Source organism: Hemibagrus wyckioides, linkage group LG13 (assembly GCF_019097595.1).
Source record: "Hemibagrus wyckioides isolate EC202008001 linkage group LG13, SWU_Hwy_1.0, whole genome shotgun sequence".
NCBI lineage: Eukaryota > Metazoa > Chordata > Actinopteri > Siluriformes > Bagridae > Hemibagrus > Hemibagrus wyckioides.
Window position 1 is genome coordinate 20323111 of NC_080722.1, and position 26258 is coordinate 20349368.

The following is a 26258-nucleotide window of genomic DNA, read 5'->3' on the forward strand; positions in this document are numbered from 1 at the left end:
CAAGTTTGAGTGCGAAAACCAAAAGATCATTTTATTTTAAAAAACCGCGAGAAAGCGATAATTTTGTTAAAAAACAGCAACAAATAGATCATTTTGTCACAAAACCAGCGACAAGAGATCATTTTGTTAAAAAACCAGCGACAAATAGATCATTTTGTCAGAAAACCGGCGAGCAAGAGAAACTTCAACTTCTGCTTGTGTAAAAAGGTATTTTAACAACAACTGGTCTTTTAAATAAAACAGAACATTAGCGTTTTCTTAATGTTCTTGACTGTTTTCAGGAAATTAACTTCACCCCTTTTAATATTCATAAATAACGAGACTCGCTTACGGAAAGCTAATTGTCGTTACTTTGTTAGCTCATTAGCTCCGTTAACACTCCTGTAGTTCATGTACGTTTATAAATGAGTGTAATGTTAGCACTCGGTAATGTTAGCCTAGCTAAACCCTGTGGAGATTTATAAGTCAGTATAATGAGTTATAAACCGTTTTATGATTAAAAATGGTAATGCGCTGTCTAAGAGACGATGCTTGTCACCACAACTGTGCCGTGAGAAAACTTTATTTACTTACTGCTTTTGCTTCAGCTATCGCTTTAGATCGCTAATCCTCCGTGAGGCTCACGGGCGAGTCGGTTCATTGAATCGATTCTTTTATGAACTAATTGAAGGAGTCGACTCCATCGTGAACTACACGTCACTTTTGCACAAACACTTGAATAAATAGTGTAGAAAAAATAGTTAATTGAACTGTGCACTTTTTTCCGGCAGATGCCGGAAATGACCAGTCCTATGGAAGGTCAGGACAGAAGTGCTGGCTTCATGAGTGGTAATGTTTTTTTATTATTATTATTATCATTATTAAAAACTATTACATGGGTAAAATATGAATTTATTATGTATAGGGCTGAACTTTTTCTGATTCGGGACAGGGCCTGAGGTGTTATTAATTACATGTTGGGTCTGTTTTTTTTTTTTCAGCTGGAGTGTTTTATCCAACCTTACATCCTCTGTATGAAGGTCATCATCTTCTGCCGAAAAGGGAGCGCAAACTGGTAATGAATCAAATAAAGTTCTGCTAGAATAGCAGACATCTGGCTGGTTTTATTACAGTCATTCTGTGCTCACGAATCAAGTATTTATCCTAATTCCTTACAGATTATAATCACGGACCCAGATGACTGCGATCGAGACATGATGGCCGAGCTCTATGGAGTAAAAATGTCGGCTTTACTGACGACACCTCCTAAAAGGCCTGAATGCAGCATCGCTGTGAAGGATCCTGTACCCCCGAGAACCACACCCCCAAAGGAGGCGGAGCCGAACACTGCCCCTGCTTCAGAGGTGAATACTGAGCTGGACAATTTCACAGTGTACTACAAAAATACTACTACACAGGAAGAAAGAAACAAATCCAGCTGATTTAGTGGTGTTGTGTGTAATATTACTTTATTTCAGTTTAGATACATTATGATGAACATTACATTGATCCAGTGTGTGTTTTCCCTCAGACCCGATCACAGAAAAAGACCAGGGAACCGGTCAGATTCTTCATTCCCCTGACGGAAGAAGAAAAAGAGGAGGCAAAGAAAGCCAACATCGTTTTTGGTGATGTCTTGTCCGACCACCTGACACTTACAGGGGGTGACATTGTGGAGGCTCCTGCCCCTCTACAAACCACACCCCCAAAGGAGGTGGAGCCAAACACTGCCGCTGCTTCAGAGGTGAATACTGAGCTGGACAATTTCACAGTGTACTCCAGCTGATTTAGTGGTGTTATGTGTTATATTATTTCAGTTTAGATACATTATGATGAACATTACATTGATCCAGTGTGTGTTTTCCCTCAGACCCGATCACAGAAAAAGACCAGGGAACCGGTCAGATTCTTCATTCCCCTGACGGAAGAAGAAAAAGAGGAGGCCAAGAAAGCCAACATCGTTTTTGGTGCTTTGTTGTCCGACCACCTGACACTTACAGGGGGTGACATTGTGGAGGCTCCTGTCCATCTACAAGCCACATCCCCAAAGGAGGCGGAGCCGAACATTGTCCCTGCTTCAGAGGTGAATACTGAGCTGGACAATTTCACAGTGTACTCCAGCTGATTTAGTGGTGTTGTGTGTTATATTATTTCAGTTTAGATACATTATGATGAACATTACATTGATCCAGTGTGTGTTTTCCCTCAGACCCGATCACAGAAAAAGACCAGGGAACCGGTCAGATTCTTCATTCCCCTGACGGAAGAAGAAAAAGAGGAGGCAAAGAAAGCAAACATCGTTTTTGGTGATGTCTTGTCTGACCACCTGGAACTTACAGGGGGTGACATTGTGGAGGCTCCTGCCCCTGTACAAACCACACCCCCAAAGGAGGCGGAGCCAAACACTGCCCCTGCTTCAGAGGTGAATACTGAGCTGGACAATTTCACAGTGTACTCCAGCTGTTTTAGTGGTGTTGTGTGTAATATTACTTTATTTCAGTTTAGATACATTATGATGAACATTACATTGATCCAGTGTGTGTTTTCCCTCAGACCCGATCACAGAAAAAGTCCAGGGAGCCGGTCAGATTCTTCATGACCGAAGAAGAAAAAGAGAAGGCAAAGAAAGCCAACATCATTTTTGGTGATGTCTTGTCTGACCACCTGGAACTTACAGGGGGTGACATTGTGGAGGCTCCTGCCCCTCTACAAACCACACCCCCAAAGAAGGCTGAGCCAAACAACACTCTTGAGCTTGCTCCTGTTGAGGTCCAGCCCTCAGAGCTTCATCCCGCTGCCACTCCTAGTAACCAAAAAGAGAGGAAGAAGTACGATCGGGAATTCCTGCTGCGTTTACGGTTCGTCAGTGCCAGCATGCGCAGACCCGAGGGTTTTCCAGACATCCCCGGCGTCGTTCTAGACAAGGTAAACATGACCGTTAGTGACATGACGCTCTGTAGGAGCACAGTGATTTACTCAGTATGAAGTGTCAGGCTAATATATCACTTTTTATTGCCCTGGAGCAGGTCGAGGACCTGTAAGTCTCACAAAAGGAACTTCAAAACACCAGATAGTTTTATTAATTGTAACATTAAAGTCTTGAGTATCTGAGAGTTGATCAGTCTTTTATTTGGTGCATTAATTAAAAGTATAAGCCAAGCAGTTGACGAAGTCACAGCCTTTCAGTTTTAAATAAACCTTTCAATTGTTTTTGTCGTCTCTCAGCAGTGTGATCTTAAAAAGCCAAACAAGATCATCACCCGCGTGTCTCTGAACGATGACGTGCAACTGGACAAGGCTGAGAAAGCCTGGAAGCCGGCGGCGAAGAAGTCCCGCGGCAACAAGGATGACCAGGAAATGGTCAAGACCCAGGAGCTCTTCAAGAGAGTGCGCAGTATCTTGAATAAACTGACGCCGGAGATGTTCCAGCAGCTCATGAAACGGTTCATGGAGCTGACCATCGACACGGAGGAGAGACTTAAAGGCGTCGTGGACCTCATCTTCGAAAAAGCCATTTCTGAACCCAACTTCTCAGTCACTTATGCCAACATGTGCCGCTGCTTTGTGGGGGTGAGTCGCCACACCCAGCCTCTCGGTCCACATTTATCGGTCATGTCAAAACCTACACTTTATTCTACACATACACAAGAGCTGTTCATCTATCTATCTATACATACACAAGAGCTGTTCATCTATCTATCTATACACATACACAAGAGCTGTTCATCTATCTATCTATACACATACACAAGAGCTGTTCATCTATCTATCTATACACATACACAAGAGCTGTTCATCTATCTATCTATACACATACACAAGAGCTGTTCATCTATCTATCTATACATACACAAGAGCTGTTCATCTATCTATCTATACACATACACAAGAGCTGTTCATCTATCTATCTATACATACACAAGAGCTGTTCATCTATCTATCTATACACATACACAAGAGCTGTTCATCTATCTATCTATACATACACAAGAGCTGTTCATCTATCTATCTATACACATACACAAGAGCTGTTCATCTATCTATCTATACACATACACAAGAGCTGTTCATCTATCTATCTATACACATACACAAGAGCTGTTCATCTATCTATCTATACACATACACAAGAGCTGTTCATCTATCTATCTATACACATACACAAGAGCTGTTCATCTATCTATCTATACACATACACAAGAGCTGTTCATCTATCTATCTATACACATACACAAGAGCTGTTCATCTATCTATCTATACATACACAAGAGCTGTTCATCTATCTATCTATACACATACACAAGAGCTGTTCATCTATCTATCTATACATACACAAGAGCTGTTCATCTATCTATCTATACACATACACAAGAGCTGTTCATCTATCTATCTATACATACACAAGAGCTGTTCATCTATCTATCTGTACATACACAAGAGCTGTTCATCTATTTATCTATACATACACAAGAGCTGTTCATCTATCTATCTATACATACACAAGAGCTGTTCATCTATCTATCTATACACATACACAAGAGCTGTTCATCTATCTATCTATACATACACAAGAGCTGTTCATCTATCTATCTATACACATACACAAGAGCTGTTCATCTATCTATCTATACACATACACAAGAGCTGTTCATCTATCTATCTATACACATACACAAGAGCTGTTCATCTATCTATCTATACACATACACAAGAGCTGTTCATCTATCTATCTATACACATACACAAGAGCTGTTCATCTATCTATCTATACACATACACAAGAGCTGTTCATCTATCTGTCTATACACATACACAAGAGCTGTTCATCTATCTATCTATACACATACACAAGAGCTGTTCATCTATCTATCTATACATACACAAGAGCTGTTCATCTATCTGTCTATACACATACACAAGAGCTGTTCATCTATCTATCTGTCTATACACATACACAAGAGCTGTTCATCTATCTATCTATACACATACACAAGAGCTGTTCAACTATCTATCTATACACATACACAAGAGCTGTTCATCTATCTATCTGTCTATACACATACACAAGAGCTGTTCATCTATCTATCTATACACATACACAAGAGCTGTTCATCTATCTATCTGTCTATACACATACACAAGAGCTGTTCATCTATTTATCTATACACATACACAAGAGCTGTTCATCTATCTATCTATACATACACAAGAGCTGTTCATCTATCTATCTATACATACACAAGAGCTGTTCATCTATCTATCTATACACATACACAAGAGCTGTTCATCTATCTATCTATACACATACACAAGAGCTGTTCATCTATCTATCTATACACATACACAAGAGCTGTTCATCTATCTATCTATACACATACACAAGAGCTGTTCATCTATCTATCTGTACACATACACAAGAGCTGTTCATCTATCTATCTGTACACATACACAAGAGCTGTTCATCTATCTATCTATACACATACACAAGAGCTGTTCATCTATCTATCTATACATACACAAGAGCTGTTCATCTATCTGTCTATACACATACACAAGAGCTGTTCATCTATCTATCTATACACATACACAAGAGCTGTTCATCTATCTATCTATACATACACAAGAGCTGTTCATCTATCTATCTATACACATACACAAGAGCTGTTCATCTATCTGTCTATACACATACACAAGAGCTGTTCATCTATCTATCTATACACATACACAAGAGCTGTTCATCTATCTATCTATACACATACACAAGAGCTGTTCATCTATCTATCTATACACATACACAAGAGCTGTTCATCTATCTATCTATACACATACACAAGAGCTGTTCATCTATCTATCTATACACATACACAAGAGCTGTTCATCTATCTATCTATACACATACACAAGAGCTGTTCATCTATCTATCTATACACATACACAAGAGCTGTTCATCTATCTATCTATACACATACACAAGAGCTGTTCATCTATCTGTCTATACACATACACAAGAGCTGTTCATCTATCTGTCTATACACATACACAAGAGCTGTTCATCTATCTATCTATACACATACACAAGAGCTGTTCATCTATCTATCTATACACATACACAAGAGCTGTTCATCTATCTATCTATACACATACACAAGAGCTGTTCATCTATCTATCTATACATATACACAAGAGCTGTTCATCTATCTATCTATACACATACACAAGAGCTGTTCATCTATCTATCTATACATACACAAGAGCTGTTCATCTATCTATCTATACACATACACAAGAGCTGTTCATCTATCTATCTATACACATACACAAGAGCTGTTCATCTATCTATCTATACACATACACAAGAGCTGTTCATCTATCTATCTATACACATACACAAGAGCTGTTCATCTATCTATCTATACACATACACAAGAGCTGTTCATCTATCTATCTATACACATACACAAGAGCTGTTCATCTATCTATCTATACACATACACAAGAGCTGTTCATCTATCTGTCTATACACATACACAAGAGCTGTTCATCTATCTATCTATACATACACAAGAGCTGTTCATCTATCTGTCTATACACATACACAAGAGCTGTTCATCTATCTATCTGTACACATACACAAGAGCTGTTCATCTATCTATCTATACACATACACAAGAGCTGTTCATCTATCTATCTATACACATACACAAGAGCTGTTCATCTATCTGTCTATACACATACACAAGAGCTGTTCATCTATCTATCTATACACATACACAAGAGCTGTTCATCTATCTATCTATACACATACACAAGAGCTGTTCATCTATCTATCTGTACACATACACAAGAGCTGTTCATCTATCTATCTGTACACATACACAAGAGCTGTTCATCTATCTATCTATACACATACACAAGAGCTGTTCATCTATCTGTCTATACACATACACAAGAGCTGTTCATCTATCTATCTGTACACATACACAAGAGCTGTTCATCTATCTATCTATACACATACACAAGAGCTGTTCATCTATCTATCTATACACATACACAAGAGCTGTTCATCTATCTATCTATACACATACACAAGAGCTGTTCATCTATCTATCTGTACACATACACAAGAGCTGTTCATCTATCTATCTGTACACATACACAAGAGCTGTTCATCTATCTGTCTATACACATACACAAGAGCTGTTCATCTATCTATCTGTACACATACACAAGAGCTGTTCATCTATCTATCTGTACACATACACAAGAGCTGTTCATCTATCTATCTGTACACATACACAAGAGCTGTTCATCTATCTATCTATACACATACACAAGAGCTGTTCATCTATCTGTCTATACACATACACAAGAGCTGTTCATCTATCTATCTATACACATACACAAGAGCTGTTCATCTATCTATCTATACACATACACAAGAGCTGTTCATCTATCTGTCTATACACATACACAAGAGCTGTTCATCTATCTATCTATACACATACACAAGAGCTGTTCATCTATCTATCTGTACACATACACAAGAGCTGTTCATCTATCTATCTGTACACATACACAAGAGCTGTTCATCTATCTATCTATACATACACAAGAGCTGTTCATCTATCTATCTGTACACATACACAAGAGCTGTTCATCTATCTATCTGTACACATACACAAGAGCTGTTCATCTATCTATCTGTACACATACACAAGAGCTGTTCATCTATCTATCTATACACATACACAAGAGCTGTTCATCTATCTGTCTATACACATACACAAGAGCTGTTCATCTATCTATCTATACATACACAAGAGCTGTTCATCTATCTGTCTATACACATACACAAGAGCTGTTCATCTATCTGTCTATACACATACACAAGAGCTGTTCATCTATCTATCTATACATACACAAGAGCTGTTCATCTATCTGTCTATACACATACACAAGAGCTGTTCATCTATCTATCTATACACATACACAAGAGCTGTTCATCTATCTATCTATACACATACACAAGAGCTGTTCATCTATCTATCTATACATACACAAGAGCTGTTCATCTATCTGTCTATACACATACACAAGAGCTGTTCATCTATCTATCTATACATACACAAGAGCTGTTCATCTATCTATCTATACACATACACAAGAGCTGTTCATCTATCTATCTATACATACACAAGAGCTGTTCATCTATCTATCTATACACATACACAAGAGCTGTTCATCTATCTATCTATACACATACACAAGAGCTGTTCATCTATCTATCTGTACACATACACAAGAGCTGTTCATCTATCTATCTGTACACATACACAAGAGCTGTTCATCTATCTGTCTATACACATACACAAGAGCTGTTCATCTATCTATCTGTACACATACACAAGAGCTGTTCATCTATCTGTCTATACACATACACAAGAGCTGTTCATCTATCTATCTATACACATACACAAGAGCTGTTCATCTATCTATCTATACATACACAAGAGCTGTTCATCTATCTGTCTATACACATACACAAGAGCTGTTCATCTATCTATCTATACACATACACAAGAGCTGTTCATCTATCTATCTATACACATACACAAGAGCTGTTCATCTATCTGTCTATACACATACACAAGAGCTGTTCATCTATCTGTCTATACACATACACAAGAGCTGTTCATCTATCTATCTATACACATACACAAGAGCTGTTCATCTATCTATCTATACACATACACAAGAGCTGTTCATCTATCTGTCTATACACATACACAAGAGCTGTTCATCTATCTGTCTATACACATACACAAGAGCTGTTCATCTATCTATCTATACACATACACAAGAGCTGTTCATCTATCTATCTATACATACACAAGAGCTGTTCATCTATCTATCTATACACATACACAAGAGCTGTTCATCTATCTATCTATACACATACACAAGAGCTGTTCATCTATCTATCTATATACATACACAAGAGCTGTTCATCTATCTATCTATACACATACACAAGAGCTGTTCATCTATCTATCTATACACATACACAAGAGCTGTTCATCTATCTATCTATACACATACACAAGAGCTGTTCATCTATCTATCTATACACATACACAAGAGCTGTTCATCTATCTATCTGTACACATACACAAGAGCTGTTCATCTATCTATCTGTACACATACACAAGAGCTGTTCATCTATCTGTCTATACACATACACAAGAGCTGTTCATCTATCTATCTATACATACACAAGAGCTGTTCATCTATCTGTCTATACACATACACAAGAGCTGTTCATCTATCAATCTGTACACATACACAAGAGCTGTTCATCTATCTATCTGTACACATACACAAGAGCTGTTCATCTATCTATCTGTACACATACACAAGAGCTGTTCATCTATCTGTCTATACACATACACAAGAGCTGTTCATCTATCTATCTGTACATACACAAGAGCTGTTCATCTATCTGTCTATACACATACACAAGAGCTGTTCATCTATCTATCTATACAGACACAAGAGCTGTTCATCTATCTATCTGTACACATACACAAGAGCTGTTCATCTATCTATCTATACACATACACAAGAGCTGTTCATCTATCTGTCTATACACATACACAAGAGCTGTTCATCTATCTATCTGTACACATACACAAGAGCTGTTCATCTATCTGTCTATACACATACACAAGAGCTGTTCATCTATCTATCTGTACACATACACAAGAGCTGTTCATCTATCTATCTGTACACATACACAAGAGCTGTTCATCTATCTATCTATACACATACACAAGAGCTGTTCATCTATCTATCTATACATACACAAGAGCTGTTCATCTATCTATCTATACACATACACAAGAGCTGTTCATCTATCTATCTATACACATACACAAGAGCTGTTCATCTATCTATCTATACACATACACAAGAGCTGTTCATCTATCTATCTATACATACACAAGAGCTGTTCATCTATCTATCTGTGCACATACACAAGAGCTGTTCATCTATCTGTCTATACACATACACAAGAGCTGTTCATCTATCTATCTGTACATATACACAAGAGCTGTTCATCTATCTATCTGTACATATACACAAGAGCTGTTCATCTATCTATCTATACACATACACAAGAGCTGTTCATCTATCTATCTGTACACATACACAAGAGCTGTTCATCTATCTATCTATACACATACACAAGAGCTGTTCATCTATCTATCTATACACATACACAAGAGCTGTTCATCTATCTATCTATACACATACACAAGAGCTGTTCATCTATCTATCTATACACATACACAAGAGCTGTTCATCTATCTATCTATATACATACACAAGAGCTGTTCATCTATCTATCTGTACACATACACAAGAGCTGTTCATCTATCTATCTATACACATACACAAGAGCTGTTCATCTATCTATCTATACACATACACAAGAGCTGTTCATCTATCTATCTATACACATACACAAGAGCTGTTCATCTATCTATCTATACACATACACAAGAGCTGTTCATCTATCTATCTGTACACATACACAAGAGCTGTTCATCTATCTGTCTATACACATACACATGAGCTGTTCATCTATCTATCTATACATACACAAGAGCTGTTCATCTATCTGTCTATACACATACACAAGAGCTGTTCATCTATCTATCTATACACATACACAAGAGCTGTTCATCTATCTATCTATACACATACACAAGAGCTGTTCATCTATCTGTCTATACACATACACAAGAGCTGTTCATCTATCTATCTATACACATACACAAGAGCTGTTCATCTATCTATCTATACACATACACAAGAGCTGTTCATCTATCTGTCTATACACATACACAAGAGCTGTTCATCTATCTATCTATACATACACAAGAGCTGTTCATCTATCTATCTGTACACATACACAAGAGCTGTTCATCTATCTATCTGTACACATACATAAGAGCTGTTCATCTATCTATCTATACACATACACAAGAGCTGTTCATCTATCTATCTGTACACATACACAAGAGCTGTTCATCTATCTATCTGTACACATACACAAGAGCTGTTCATCTATCTATCTGTACACGTACACAAGAGCTGTTCATCTATCTATCTGTACACATACACAAGAGCTGTTCATCTATCTATATACACAAGAGCTGTTCATCTATCTATCTATACATACACAAGAGCTGTTCATCTATCTATCTGTACACATACACAAGAGCTGTTCATCTATCTGTCTATACACATACACAAGAGCTGTTCATCTATCTATCTATACATACACAAGAGCTGTTCATCTATCTATATACACAAGAGCTGTATCTATAAATACACAAGAGCTGTTCATCTATCTATACACATACACATACACATACACAAGAGCTGTTCATCTATCTATCTATACACATACACAAGAGCTGTTCATCTATCTATCTGTCTATACACATACACAAGAGCTGTTCATCTATCTATCTATACACATACACAAGAGCTGTTCATCTATCTATCTATACACATACACAAGAGCTGTTCATCTATCTATCTATACACATACACAAGAGCTGTTCATCTATCTGTCTATACACATACACATGAGCTGTTCATCTATCTATCTGTACACATACACAAGAGCTGTTCATCTATCTATCTATACACATACACAAGAGCTGTTCATCTATCTATCTATACACATACACAAGAGCTGTTCATCTATCTATCTATCTATACACATACACAAGAGCTGTTCATCTATCTATCTATACACATACACAAGAGCTGTTCATCTATCTATCTATACACATACACAAGAGCTGTTCATCTATCTATCTATACATACACAAGAGCTGTTCATCTGTCTATCTGTACACATACACAAGAGCTGTTCATGTCTTCCAGAAATTTCTACCCATAAGGGGAAAACAGCAAAACTAAAGCTACATGCAAAAGGGCTGTGTTGATTTTTATGCAGGTTACTTGATAGGATGCTGTCATCGATATACCGAAGTGTCTTTTGGCTTAAAATGACATTTACGTTTGGTGACAGTAAAAAAGCACATAATCGTCTGGTTTTTAAATCATCTTTTTTTCTCCTTTGTCCAGCTGAAAGTGCCCACCTCTGACAACTCTGGAGCCACTGTGAGTTTCCACAGACTGCTGCTGAATCGCTGCCAGAAAGAGTTTGAGAAGGACAAAGGCGATGACGAGATCTTTCAGCAGAAGCAGAAGGAGCTGGATGCTGCCACAGAGGTGCTGCACACACACCATCTCTCTATCTCACACACTCGCGCACGTCTTTTAACTACGCAATGTGGATTTATAGGAACTCTTCAGATCTTTTATATGTAAAGCATGTTTAAGACCATGGAGAAAATAAGCTGTGTATGTAAATCTTACACTGATAATGTCGTAACCAGCGTGACCACCGTGACTAAGCGCTGATGTTTTCCTGCAGGAGGAAGTTGAGCAGCGGCTAAACGAAGCCCGCCGCCGTTCCCTCGGCAACATCAAATTCATCGGAGAGCTGTTTAAGCTGAAGATGGTGAAGGAGCAGATCATGCACGTCTGCATCGTCAAGCTGCTGAAGAACCACGAGGAGAGCCTCGAGGTTCTCTGCAGACTCCTGTCCACCATCGGCAAGAACCTGGACCTCGAGGAGTCAAAGGTAACTAGTGCTCACACACACACACACACACACACACACACACAAACCCTGCTGAATTCTCTTTAGTCATGTTAACTTCAGCACTGCTGCAGTGTGTTAATTGTGTGTGTGTGTGTGTGTGTGTGTGTTTTATAGCCCTGTATGGATCAGTACTTCCAACAAATGGAGCAGATAGTAAAGGAGAGAAAAACATCTTCAAGGATCCGCTTCATGCTGCAGGACGTGTTGGACCTGAGAAAAGTACATTTCATTTTCTTTATTTGACTTTAGACATTTTAAAAGAGACTCTCTCTCACTTCATCACTTTACCTTTAATTGTCCTACTTTTTTAAGCACTTTTGTTGTTCAAACACATTTATTTTGTTGACCATGCTCAGAGCAGCACTTTCCCCACTTGCCATATTTTTAACCTGGTGTTTTGAAGAGCTTTTTCTTTAGTGTTTCTATAAAAGATTAGGGCTGTTTTGTGTTGTGTCATAAGAAAGGGTGTAATAATTCACGTTATACTGGGTGTAAAAACATGGTGTAAACAGTAGAGGAGGCACTGAATCCGCATGCAGGATCGTTATCAGACCAGATCCAAGCCAGATAATGGTGGATCAGATATCCGAGTGAGCCAGAAGGATTTGAGTTTGTTCACATTCTTCTGCCTCTGATCCTCCTGCTCTTTTCCGTGTGTACAGAATAACTGGGTTCCCCGGCGAGGTGACCAGGGCCCTAAAACCATTGACCAGATCCATAAAGATGCAGAACTGGAGGAACAAAGAGAGCTGATTAAAGTGCAGCAGCTGCTTCAGTCCAAGAAAAACTCGTGTCAAGAAAGACGAGGCAAAATGAATCACCCTCAGGACGAGGGCTGGAACGCGGTACCCAACAGGACCATGAAGCAGCCCATCGACACGCCCCGCCTCACCGAGGTACTGAACACCTGAGTGCAAAACAACAAAACCATCAATTTATGACGAGTTTGTTTGAGAAATTGAAATGAACGTAATGCTCATAGACCATAAAGTGGGTTAAGGTCAGTTTGGTGTGTGTGTGTGTGTGTGTATTTATTTCTTTATTTATTTTATTGTCACAGCCTGATGCAGGACAGTCGGCCATGTGCACCCTGAACCGATTCTCAGTCCTTCATCAGTCAGGACCTTCATCCACATCCTGCTCATCCTCATTGGACTCTAAGTGCAGAGTTCCCCAGGACCAGGGGCTGGACAGAAAAGGTATCTGCAAACCGGCCCTGAGTGAGGAGGAGGTGGAGAAGAAAACCACCGCCATCATCGAGGAGTACCTGCACATCAACGACCTGAAGGTGAAAATGACTGCAAGTGAAATTCTGTACTGCAGTCGCTTTAAAGCCAGAAGTGTTATGTTCAAACTCTTTCTCTCTCTGTCCTGTAGGAGGCAGTGCAGTGTGTAGAGGAGCTGAACAGTGCGTCTGTGCTCTTCGTCTTCGTACGTAACGCCGTGGAGTTGACGCTCGAACGCAGCACCGTCGCCCGAGAGCGCCTGGGCCTTCTGCTGCATGAACTGATCAGCACCAGGATTTTACCTCCTGAGCAGTACTTCAGAGGGTGAGTGTTCCTCAGACCAGCAGGAGAACGCTGTTGGTTCCACAGACATTAATCACAAACCCCTGCTATTTTACATTACTGATAAATGTCCCAATAGACTTTGTCAGTTTTTTTTTTTATATCATCGTGATACGTGTCCTTATATTCTTCACTCTCGTCACCCTGCTCGGATTATGACCTCAGTTTTGTGCAACGTGTCCGGGCCACTATATGCGATATACGAATGTGTTTGACCGTTGCGTGCGCATCTTTTGCAGCCCCTCGCGCGTCTTATGTTAAAATGATTTCAACTTTTCCAAGCAGTGCAGCTCATCAATGTCACAACATGTAGGTTATTGTCCTTCTGCAATGCAGAACTATGGCACAAAAAATAAATACTTTATCGATCGAGTTATTTGTCTTTTGAGAGGCAAACTTTTATTTAGAGGCTAAAAATCTTATGGTGGACTCTTTGAACCGTCTATAAAATTGTGTGTGTGTCTTTTCAGGCTTCGGGAGATTCTGGAGGTGGCTGATGACATGGCCATCGACATTCCTCACATCTGGCAGTATCTGACAGAGATCATCACACCCATGCTGCATGATGGAGGAATCCCCATGGGGCCGCTCTTCAGGTACACTTCTTACTGTAACGGTGTTTATCGAGCAGCAAAACCTTCATTTCACAGTGTGATAGGGATAAGCACATTCTGGAAATAGGAACCCGATTTAGGTGAAAAAAGATACAATAATACACGAATTTCAGTCTGTGTTTTGAAAAACGGGGCGGTTACAGTTCGTACATCACGACTAATCATAGCTCTGTTAGAGAAGGAAGCAGCGCGTACGTGAGACCTGCGTGAGTTTAAACTGCTCACATAAGTTACACTGAAGAAGCGTTCACTAGACGCCACATCAGACACAAAACCTAGATGTCCTCAGAAACCCCTCACTGTTCCCAAATATTGAATAATCTTCAAAATCCAGAAGAGTGCAACTGGAAGCAGAGCTTTCAGAAGGTTTGGAGGTTAAGATTCAGGCAGTAATAACACTGTATACTGGTTTAGGGTTGTGCAGAAGTCTGTGATTTGATGAACTGTTCTTCTGTCAGAGACACAGTCACATGCTGCTGTACTGCTTCCACTATTTCTAACAGATAATGTAATATTTGTAGGTAATTAACATAAACTCTCACTGTGTGTGTGTGTAGAGAGCTGACGAAGCCATTGCTGCCAATAGGAAAAGCTGCTGTGCTGCTGGTTCACATCCTCAACCGACTGGTACGTGTCTCTCTCTCTCTCTCTCTCTCTCTCTCTCTTTCTCTCTCTCTCTCTCTCTCTGTTTGAGATCTGAAATATCTGAGCAGTTACTACCTCATATGAAATGATCAGTTCTGCTACTGCCCTGGTTACTGCTGACTCTACACTCTAAAGTAACATGTGAGGCGTCTAGAACGTCAATGTAAATGTTTATAATTTTTACTCCTTTTATTTTTAGGGTCACAATAAAGCTGGTGCTTTGTGGATTGATGCTGAACTCAACTGGAAGGACTTCCTACCTGAGGATGAGGATGTCAACAAGTTTGTGGCAGAGCAGGTAACAAGACTGCTTTTATATACCTCTGTGTGTGTGTGTGTGTGTGTGTGTGTGTTATTCCCCACACACAGCTGAACACTGCACTCAGCACGGTGTAACTCTCACGAAGAAAGAAATTCGACTCCTCTGCAGCAAGTCAAATTCTGTGTGTGTTGGTTTGCTTTGTTTTGTTGGTCTTAAAAAGAGAAAATAATCTCTGTACAAATTGTATTTAACTTGTGTCTATAATTACCTACTGATTTTTATTTAGAGCTTCCCTCAGACAATGGTCTGTTTTTACACTGAACCCCCAAAATAATAAATAGTTTCTTCATCCAACCAAAATTTCCATCTGATTCCGAATGCTCTTTGTTTGCAGAAAGTGGAGTTTACGCTGGGGAGGAGCCCAGAAAGAAGGAGCTAAAGAAAGAAGGAGAAGCTGGAAAAGCTGAGAAAGAAGGAGCTGAGAGCCAAGGAGCTGAGCAATAATATTTAATCAGTTATCTGACAATAAAAGAATCATTGACAGAAACATTAGTGACATTGTGTGTAGAAATGTATGGCCATGGGCTTGTTTTTGCTCCATAGACTTGATTTAGAAGTTGAATCACTCATAAAACCTGTCATGTGATAACAGTTCTTAGTATGTGAAGAGATAAACTTCATTTCCCACAATGCACTATGGCCTACAAGCATGGCTGCACCAGACTCCAACATCCACTACAACACAGCCTCCTTCATTTTGATCATTTTCACCTAAGGACTTTCACATCATCTTTTCAAGGCACTCCCCTCCTGCAGAAGACTGTGGTCCATCAAGACAAAACCTCATGGCATAAAAACTTTCTTTTTTGATCAGCAACTGGCCTCATCAACAACATGCAGGACGCACCATGGTCTCTGCCTCCTTGGACGCACAAACCCCCTTTGTTTTGTTTGTACATGTCACATTAACACACTCGACTCAGACAGCCATACTGCACCTGCACCTTATTTTACCTTCCTACCTCAAACTGAGTTTTGCATTGGTCCACTAATGTACAGTGAATGTCCACTTAATGTTTCTATCTGCACTGACCGTAGCACTGCTAATTTATTGCTTGCACTGGTTCACTTTTTATACAATATAATACTGCCCTGTTACACACTTCATTTCCTCTTGCTAAAGATTTGCTTAGACTTTTCTTGATATTTTTTATATTTAGATTTTTATTGTTGTGCACCAATACACCAAGGCAAATTCCTTGTACATGTAAAACCAACAGGACTTGACAATAAAGCTGATTCTGATTCACATGTTTTTCTAAAGGGACAAGCACATAGGCTGCTGCTATGACAATGAATGACTATTGGGACATGGACATGATTGTGCCCCATCATTGACTACACTGCAATCTTTGGGCACATGCTGTACTGGGGATTTCTATCACACTTGCTTTTTTGTGCAGCTTAACATGAACACTGATGCTTGCCTACAAAGCCAAGAATGGACCAGCACCATCTTACCTCAAAGATCTTATTACTCCTCGCACTGCACCTCGCTCCCTCTGATCCACTAGCACTGCCTGACTGGTCCCACCATCTCTCAGGGTAAAAGGTAGGTATTCATCTAGACTCTTCTCTCTTCTGGCACCGAGGTGGTGGAATGAACTTCAACCTAGATGTTTGTACAGCAGAGTCTCTGACTATCTTCAAACGACGGCTTAAGACCTACCTTTTCCTGAAGCACTTAAACTAGCTCTTATCTTTCCCTGTTTATGTATTTTTATATGTTTTATAATTTTAAGCTAATGGTATCCTAAGTCTGTAACCTATTGAACCAGTGTTAATGTTTTCAATGATAGAGACTTAAAACACTTTCGTATGTCGCTCTGGATAAGAGCGTCTGGCAAATGCCAGAAATGTAAATGTAAATGTATCGATTGCTTTACCACAGGAACACTGTTGAAGAGATTCTTCACATTTTAGCATCAGGGATGTCTTGACATCATGCTGACTGAATTGACCTTGAATCAGCAGTGGATATGAAATATTTTCTCAGTATATGCTATTTGACATTGTATGGAACATTATACATATATATACACTACCAGTCAAAAGTTTGGACACATCTTCTAATTCCATGGTCTTTCCTGATGTTTATTTCTTTCTACATTGTAAAACAATGCTGAAGGCGGCCGAAATACACAATAATGCCCTTTGAACAGTTGATATTGAGATATGTCTGCTACTGATGCTCTGTAAAGCCTTCATAACGGCTCTAATCTGAGGTGCTGTTAATTGGTGATTTCTGAGGCTGGTCACTCTAAATGAACTTCTCCTCTGCAGCAGAGGTCAGTTTTGGTCTTGCTTTACTGGGATGGTCTTCATGTGAGCCAGTTTCATCATGGTGCTTGATGGGTTTTGCAAATGCACTTGACAATACTGTTCTTGCAAGAACTATTCCAGAACATCTGACCTTCGTGTCTTAAAATAACAACTGACTGATTTTGGTTGTCATTACATATGGATTACTTAAGTCCATGTGTGTTATTTCATAGTTATGAAATCTCCAGTATTGTTCCAGAATGTAGAAAATAAATCCCTAAATAAAAAAACATTGAATTAAAAGGTGTGTCCAAACTTTTGACTGGTAGTGTATGTGTGTTTATATATATTATTGTATATATATGTATGTATGTATCTATAACCTTTCACTGTATTTCCTCAATGTTAAAATAGCAGAGTCCAAGTCTAAATTTATTTTTAATAGCAAGCTAAAAAGTTTACATCCCCTTTGATTAACCCTCTAGGTATTTGACTTTAATATGTAAAGTTGGGTGTCTGATCCTTTAAGAAACATCATCAACACTTAATGCTTGATGAATGACACCAGGTATGTTAAATTAGCATGAATTTTATAGATCTCCAGGAGCAGTCTCAAGCAACAATGGGATCAGGGAAACAGCTGTCAGAAGATCTAAAAATTAAATTGGTAAACTTTCATAAAGCTGGAGAGTTAATTTACAAGTCGGTCTTAAAATCCTGTAGAGTGAACTAGGCTTAAGACTCACACTAAAGCCGAGTTCACACTACAGGATTTTAACCACGATTTGCAAATTAACGAGCCCAATATCAGATTTTAAAGCCAAGCCTTCCACCATCAGTCAAAAAGCTAAAAATGAAAAGGCAGTGGATCTTCAACAAGACAATGATCCAAAACACAAAGCAAAGTCAACTCAGGAATGGTTTAAAAAGAATAAGGTGAATGTTTTGCCATGGCCTTCCCAGTCTCCAGACTTGAATATAATAGAAAACCTGTGGATAGATTTGAAGAAGGCCGTGCAGGACACACAGCCAAGCAATCTGGTAGACTTAGAACAAATATGCCAGGAGGAATGGGCTAAAATTACACCTGAGAGGATACAAAAGCTGCTCAGAGGTTACCCAAAGAGGTTGGAGGAAGTTATAAAGGCAAAGGGAGGACATACAAAGTATTAGAAAAAATTTCATAAAGGGGGATACAAACTTTTGGACTGATATAATTTCTATTATGTCACTGTCACTTTCTTTTTATACACTCTTTGACCATTTTTGTTACTTTTGATAATTAAGGAACTTGATGAAAAGGCTCAAGAACTTTCGCACTGTTAGATTTGATCCCCGACACAAATGAACAATAAGATTAGGACATGGGAAGATGATTGTAGTGAGAGGCCAAGATGCGAAGATGTGACCAAAAGCCATAAAGGTTGTCATTTCAAAACTATATAAGAAACTGGTTCACTACAGTGAAGGCAGATCATCTGTGTTTTGGCATCCTAAACCCTTTTCTTTCATTTTTTTATTTTAATTAGCAAGACGTTCTACAAAAAGTATGGTCCCATAGCAGCGTTTTGGGTGGCAGCAGTGACTCGTGACCGTAGCCTTTGGTTGGCAGACAGCTAGAGAAATTTTAGAGTAATTCTAGAATTAGCCCTTGAAAGTCAACAACAGAATCCTCTAGGGTACAGTCTAACAGCTCATTTTGAATGATTCAGCTCGAAGTAGTATTATTAACCAGGTTTGCCAGGTTTCAGGAAAAAAAACCCAGCCAAACTATATTTATTCAGAGAAATATGGTGGAAACTCCAAAACTTGCTGAGTGGAAATGAGTAGAAGCTGAGTAGAAGTTCTCACTTCTTGAGATGATGGTTTAATTTCTGGCAATGATCCAGTTAATAGCAATCCAGCAAACACACACAGACAAAACACATCAAACATTACAGAGAAAACAATCCTTAATAATCCAATAAAACACCAATAATGACAGATGTACAATAAAAAGCTCATCCAAGGTGTGTGTGTGTGTGTGTGTGTGTGTGTGTGCTCGTGTGCTCGAGCCCCGAATGAATAGCCCTAGCGACGCCCCTGGTTTGGAGCACATGATCGACTCATTATTCCATTTTTATTAATGAAGTGTTGTGGAAGATATAAATGTGTCAAAGCAGATCTGCAGATAGATGGAGACTACGAAAAGGAGGTCATCTGTAACAAAGACAAAGCGAGTTACAGCATGAGTTTATAAAGGTCGACTACAAATTGTAGATAAAACCTGTACTGCATTATGAACGACTTCTGCCCCTTCCAATATGGCGGACTCATTGACGTGTCGGTGTCCATATCAATATCCGGTACAAAACACGATACTGTTTAAAAATATAGAATTGACATGTTTTTTTAATTAAAATTATTTCATTAAAATTATTTTAACACTCGCGCCTCGTTATAATTAATAACGAATAATTTAATTATTAATTATTATTTTATTTAATACCTAAATAAATACACGAAACATACGTCACCATGTAGTTGATTTTTAAAATGCGTGACGTAACCAGGAGGCGTTCTAGAGGTATTTAAAATTAAACACGGCAACAAACAACAACAATTTGGACTGCTAGTGGACTCTCGCTGCTTCAAATCCACGATTACTCTACCAAGAAGATGAACTTCAGTAAGTTTCTTCCCAGCGCGAGCACTTTCCGGGGTGTGGCCTGCGCCGGCGGTCTGCTCGCGCTCGCCTCTGCGGGATACTGGGCTTATCACAGGCTGAAGAGGAGAAGCGGTCTGCCCGCTGCCGATCCTCAACCTGCTCCAGGTAAGAAGAGAAGAGCTCACTTAGCACTTAGCTTGTGTCTTTATAATCAGCTTACAGTTTACAGAGACACAGTATATGTGTGTGTGTGTGTGTGTGTGTGTGTGTGTGAAATGAAAGACTTTAATACACAGCTACAGCGGATAAACAGGATAAACCCCGGTGTGTAGTTTAGCTAACAGAGCTAGCTATAAAGCGCTTAGCCGAGCTAACGTTAGCCCGCGATGCTACATGGCTCTTAAGAAGAGGATTTTAGGTCTAAAAGTGATGATGTGAGGAATAAAAGACTTGGAGTTGTGCTTTTAGATGAAATGAATGAAGGACAGGGTGATGTCCAGAAGCCCGACATGAAGCGGAGTTACTGTTAGCTTTCCTCTTCTTCCTCTCAAACCACAGAGATTTATTCTCTATTTTCAGTCTTTATTCAAAACTTTCATCAATTATCTTTAACACTTTAAAGTTACAGTTAATGTCGCAGAAACAAGTGAGATCTTGTTGTCACACACACACACACACACACAGACACACACACACACACAGACACACACACACACACACACACACACAGACACACACACACACACACACACACACACAGACACACACACACACACATACACACACACACACACACACACACACACACACACACCCTCTGCAGGGACATGAATAAATAGTGATTTGGTTAAATGTGTACAATTGATTACAGGAGCTGTTGCTGATGTGGAGGAAGTGGAGGATGTCCAGGTGTGTGTCAGTAATAAAGCACTAGAGTTAAAACACTTCATACTACAATGAAAATTCTATTAGCTGTTCATTTCTAACAGAGTGTGTGTGTTTATGAAGGTCACTGAGCCGATCCAGCAGCTCCCTCCCACTGAACTCCTCCCTCAGACGTCAGCTGTCGTCCTGGTAATTTCATATTTCCTCCTTTTCTCAGTCTAGTTTTTACTGTAATGAAATTGTTCCATGTGTTTGTATGAAACTGCTTTGATGAGAGTCACACTGGAATGTTTGTGCTGTAGTTTTCACGCCACAGTGGTGCCGGTGACCTGCACAGCGCTCGGAGTAACGTCCGGTTTCTCACCTCCCACATCTACGGCTCCCAGTTTCAGGTGTTTTATTAAAGTCAGCGCAGCAGCAGAGACACGAATGTACGCTCTTGTTTGTATGTCGTAGTCACACTCTGTGTTGTGTTTCTGTCTCTAGTCGGTGGAAGTGCGGAGGTATTTCATCCAGCCGTGGAGGTTTACCGTCACCGAGACCTCCTGCGTTCCTTTGGTAATAGCAGTCTTCTTTCTGTTTATAAAGCATTCATTATGAATAGATGAGCGTTTGAGTGACATGCAGTTGTCGTGGTTGTTATTAACAGGGATCCTCGAACTCCACCGCATGTGAGGAGTCTTTCACCAGCGTACAGGTAAGAGCTGAATTGTTGCAGCACCACAAAGCTTTAGTAAGTACAGCGACTGAGTTTCTCCTTTTTTCCTCATAAGCGAGTCTCTGGGAGCATGAAAGAGCCGGAGTCCTGCCTTGGCGTGGAGACCGTCACCTCTGTGCCTCACGAGGACGGCGAGGTAAATTCATTCCTCTGTCCACTACATTGTGGAGTTCACTTCTGGGGTTTGTTCATGTGCACTGTCAATGTTTGTGTTTTATTCACAGCAAACCTTTAATCAGGGGAGATGCTCTCACCTACCTGTGAGTGTGGAGGATCAGGTGGACACGTCCCATCTGGAGGAAGAGGAAAGATCCCTCACTCCTCATGCTGACTTGGATATTGAGTCAGATTTTGAGGTAATCCAGTGTCTCAGACCGGATTTGTATCTACATCAGTGGGATTCTGGATAAATGTACTGTGTGCTGTTTAATGATCTCATGCTGTTTTCTGTCTGCAGGAAAGTGTGGATGATCTTTCTCCTGAGGAGAGCGAGGTACCCTTCATCAGGTAGGGTCATCTTCACCTTTTGACGTTGTCTCATGTCAGTGTAACAAAAATCGGCTCATCGTCAGCTCGTGTTTTGTTTTAGCGCACACCTCTGGCTCGATGGAGTTACAGACGTTGCTCTGAAGCTGCCTGCCATTCGCGAGGCGTTCTCTGTGAGTCAACCTTTCTTTACTCGTCTAGTCTCTCTGAAGACGTGTTGTTCCTACACGGTAGATTCCACTCTGGCTTGACTCGTGTTGTGTGTTATCTCTGGTGTTCAGGGAATGTTGGACTGCATGCTCGTGCAGAACCTCCTGTACTTGTCAGGGAAGAAGATTCTCATGCGTCTGGCAGCAGCCAACAAAAAGGTGAGTGCTGATTTCCCCCGGTTCTGTCTCGTACACACCCGGCGTTAGCCCAGGTGACACAGCAGTGACGAGGTGTCTCCTTTTCCGGACAGGACGTGGACGGTGTTAAGCGGGCCTACGACTCCGTGATCCGTTTCGTGAGAAAGCCGTCCAACTGGGAGTGGATCGAGGCGGAGTTGCTCCAGGCTCAGGTAAGCTGGGAAATAAGCGTTTACAATTCCACCTGGCTAAATGGAAAGGATTAGAGATGGAGTCTTTAAGGTGTAAATGGAACTGCTTTTTCTAACGTTTCTCTCCTGTACAGCTGCACCATTTCAGCTTCCTCGATGTGTTCTTCGAGCTCGTCTTGTTCAGGTGCTTTATACACAGCTCGCCGCCTCCAGCTGTAAGAGTCTCATAAACACTATAGAACTGCCAGCAAAACTTGGGAGAAGGTTCTATCACGTAACATCATGTTTCTTGTTTTTCTTCTTTAAAGTCGGATGGAGGATTATTGCAGCCTCTGTTTTTAGCCATCAGCCAGTGGGACGTGGAGGTCAGGGAGCCTGAGGCAGAGCGACTCTTTTTAAGGCTTTCTGTAAGTCAGGGACTTTTTCTAATGCCATGATACACGTTCTAAAGAATCTGCTTTAAATTCTCTGATCAATCTCATCAATGTCATGCTGGATGTGTGTGTGTGTGTGTGTGTGTGTGTACAGAATATACTGACAGTTCTGCTTGAGGACCTTTTCCATCAGCCTCTGGAGCTTTACGGAGATCCAGCAGCTTTAGCCTCCGTAGTGTTGAAGATCGTGAAGCAGCGTGTCCAGGAAATGATGAAGACCATAGAGAGAGTCTGAGCAACATTCACACCCCTCTAACACACACACACACACACACACACCTCTATCCCTTTTGTCTTAAAGAGTGATCAGGACACAAATCTATTATTTGCTATTGGATCCTCATCAGTAGATTAAACTCTGTGTGTTTTGCTCATTGGTAACATAGAACTGTTTTTATTCTCCATTTAGTTTAATCCTAGATGATTATTAACTTATTCATAACTAACCAAAGTTTAATAAACTAATCCATGTCCTGGTCACACTTTAAACACTCTTCTTTCTCTTGACATGTTGCTTGAGCTCTCTGTAGGTAAGTAAATAGTTATTTCAGTGTTTGTTGTTATTGTACATTGACCTTTTATTATATATTTAAGATTTATTCTACATTTTATTAGATATTTAAGCTTTTTTTCTACATTTTATTAGATATTTAAGCTTTTTTTCTACATTTTATTAAATATTTAAGATTTATTCTACATTTTATTAAATATTTAAGATTTATTCTACATTTTATTAGATATTTAAGCTTTTTTCTACATTTTTTTTTAGATATTTAAGCTTTTTACTACATTTTATTAGATATTTAAGCTTTTTTCTACATTTTATTAGATATTTAAGCTTTTTTCTACATTTTATTAGATATTTAAGCTTTTTACTACATTTTATTAGATATTTAAGATTTATTAGATATTTATGAAGTTTATGTTTAATGTTTATCATTGTTTTGTATTATTTTATATAGATGATAATAAAAATATATTGGCTCACATTTGAGATTTCATGGTGATCATTCCCTCTTTTCAGATTCTTCTGTTCTATGTTGTTAAATATCTAATGTTCATCATGGTATAGAGGAGGACTGGGTGTGTTTTTATCTGATGAAATGAAATGTAAAAGATCCTCCTATAAAAGCTTTACACCATGGTTTCTTTTTAAGCTCAGACTAAATGACAAGTTGCTGTATGGCCACAAAATCTAGCAGAGACTACTTTTATTTTTATTTTACAATTTGTAGTTTTATGTGTAAAGTATTCCATACATAAATAATCTTACTTAACTCTTATAATCTGCATTTCTAATCTAATTCTGCATTTGTGTTTTCTATCAACAAAACTGATTCATACAGAGGAGAGACACAGTGGCTTAGTGTTTAGTACATTTATCTCTGGGGTTAGTGATTCAATTCCTGCCTCTGTGTGTGTGTGTGTGTGTGTGTGTCTGTTTTCCTCCTGGTATTCTGATTACCTCTTCCAGTCCAGTGATGTGTGGTAGGTTGATTGGCATCTCTAAATTGTCCAGTGTGTGAGTGTTCCCTGTGTTGGGCTGGCACCCTGGTTAGGGTGTCCCCTGGTCCCCTTGGATAGGATCAGGCTCTCATTGACCCTGTGTAGGATAAACAGCTCAGAAAATGGATGGAAGGAAGATTCATACAAAGTAAAGAGTTTTATATACACCAATCAGCCATAACATTATGACCACTATCAGGTGAAGTGAATAACTCTGATGATCTCCACATCATGGCACCTGTTAGTGGGTGGGATATATTATGCAGCAAGTCAACATTTTGTCCTCAAAGTTGATGTGTTAGAAGCAGGAAAAATGAACAAGCGTAAGGATTTGAGCGAGTTTGACAAAGGGCCAAATTGTGATGTCTAGATGACTGGATCAGAGCATCTCCAAAACTGCAGCTCTTCTTGGGTGTTCCCAGTTTGCAGTGGTCAGTATCTATTAAAAGTGGTCCAAGGAAGGAACAGTGGTGAACTGGAGACAGGGTTATGGGTGGCCAAGGCTCATTGATGCACGTGGGGAGTGAAGGCTGGCCCGTGTGATCCGATCCAACAGACGAGCTACTGTTGCTCAAATTGCTGAAGAGGTTAATGCTGGTTCTGATAGAAAGGGGTCAGAATACACAGTGCATCACAGTTTATTGCGTCTGGATCCGCAGACCAGTCAGGGTGCCCATGCTGACCCCTGTGCACTGCTGAAAGCACCACCATTGGGCACATGAGCATCAGAACTGGACCATGGAGCAGTGGAAGAAGGTGACCTGGGCTGATGAATCACATTTTCTTTTACATCACGTGGATGGCCTGGTGCATGTACATTGCTTACTTGGGGAACACTTGGCACCAGGATGCACTATGGGAAGAAGACAAGTCAGCGGAGGCAGTGTCATGCTGTGGGAAAAGTTC

General features: G+C 39.7%; 1 protein-coding gene and 1 pseudogene across 1 annotated transcript; both read left to right on the forward strand.

The window, feature by feature from the left end:
• Positions 1 to 770: 770 nt before the first annotated feature.
• Positions 771 to 16660, forward strand: LOC131363651 (eukaryotic translation initiation factor 4 gamma 3-like; annotated as a pseudogene).
• A 3942-nt stretch (positions 16661 to 20602) lies between these two features.
• On the forward strand, positions 20603 to 24466 carry LOC131363879 (uncharacterized). Its single transcript, XM_058406836.1, has 15 exons — positions 20603 to 20950; positions 21657 to 21694; positions 21794 to 21859; positions 21973 to 22062; positions 22157 to 22228; positions 22320 to 22367; positions 22444 to 22524; positions 22613 to 22744; positions 22846 to 22895; positions 22978 to 23047; positions 23156 to 23242; positions 23335 to 23433; positions 23547 to 23627; positions 23721 to 23819; positions 23941 to 24466. Exons 1-15 carry the CDS (start codon positions 20797 to 20799, stop codon positions 24079 to 24081), a joined length of 1308 nt encoding a protein of 435 aa, XP_058262819.1. The 5' UTR covers positions 20603 to 20796; the 3' UTR covers positions 24082 to 24466.
• The last annotated feature ends 1792 nt before the right edge of the window (positions 24467 to 26258 follow it).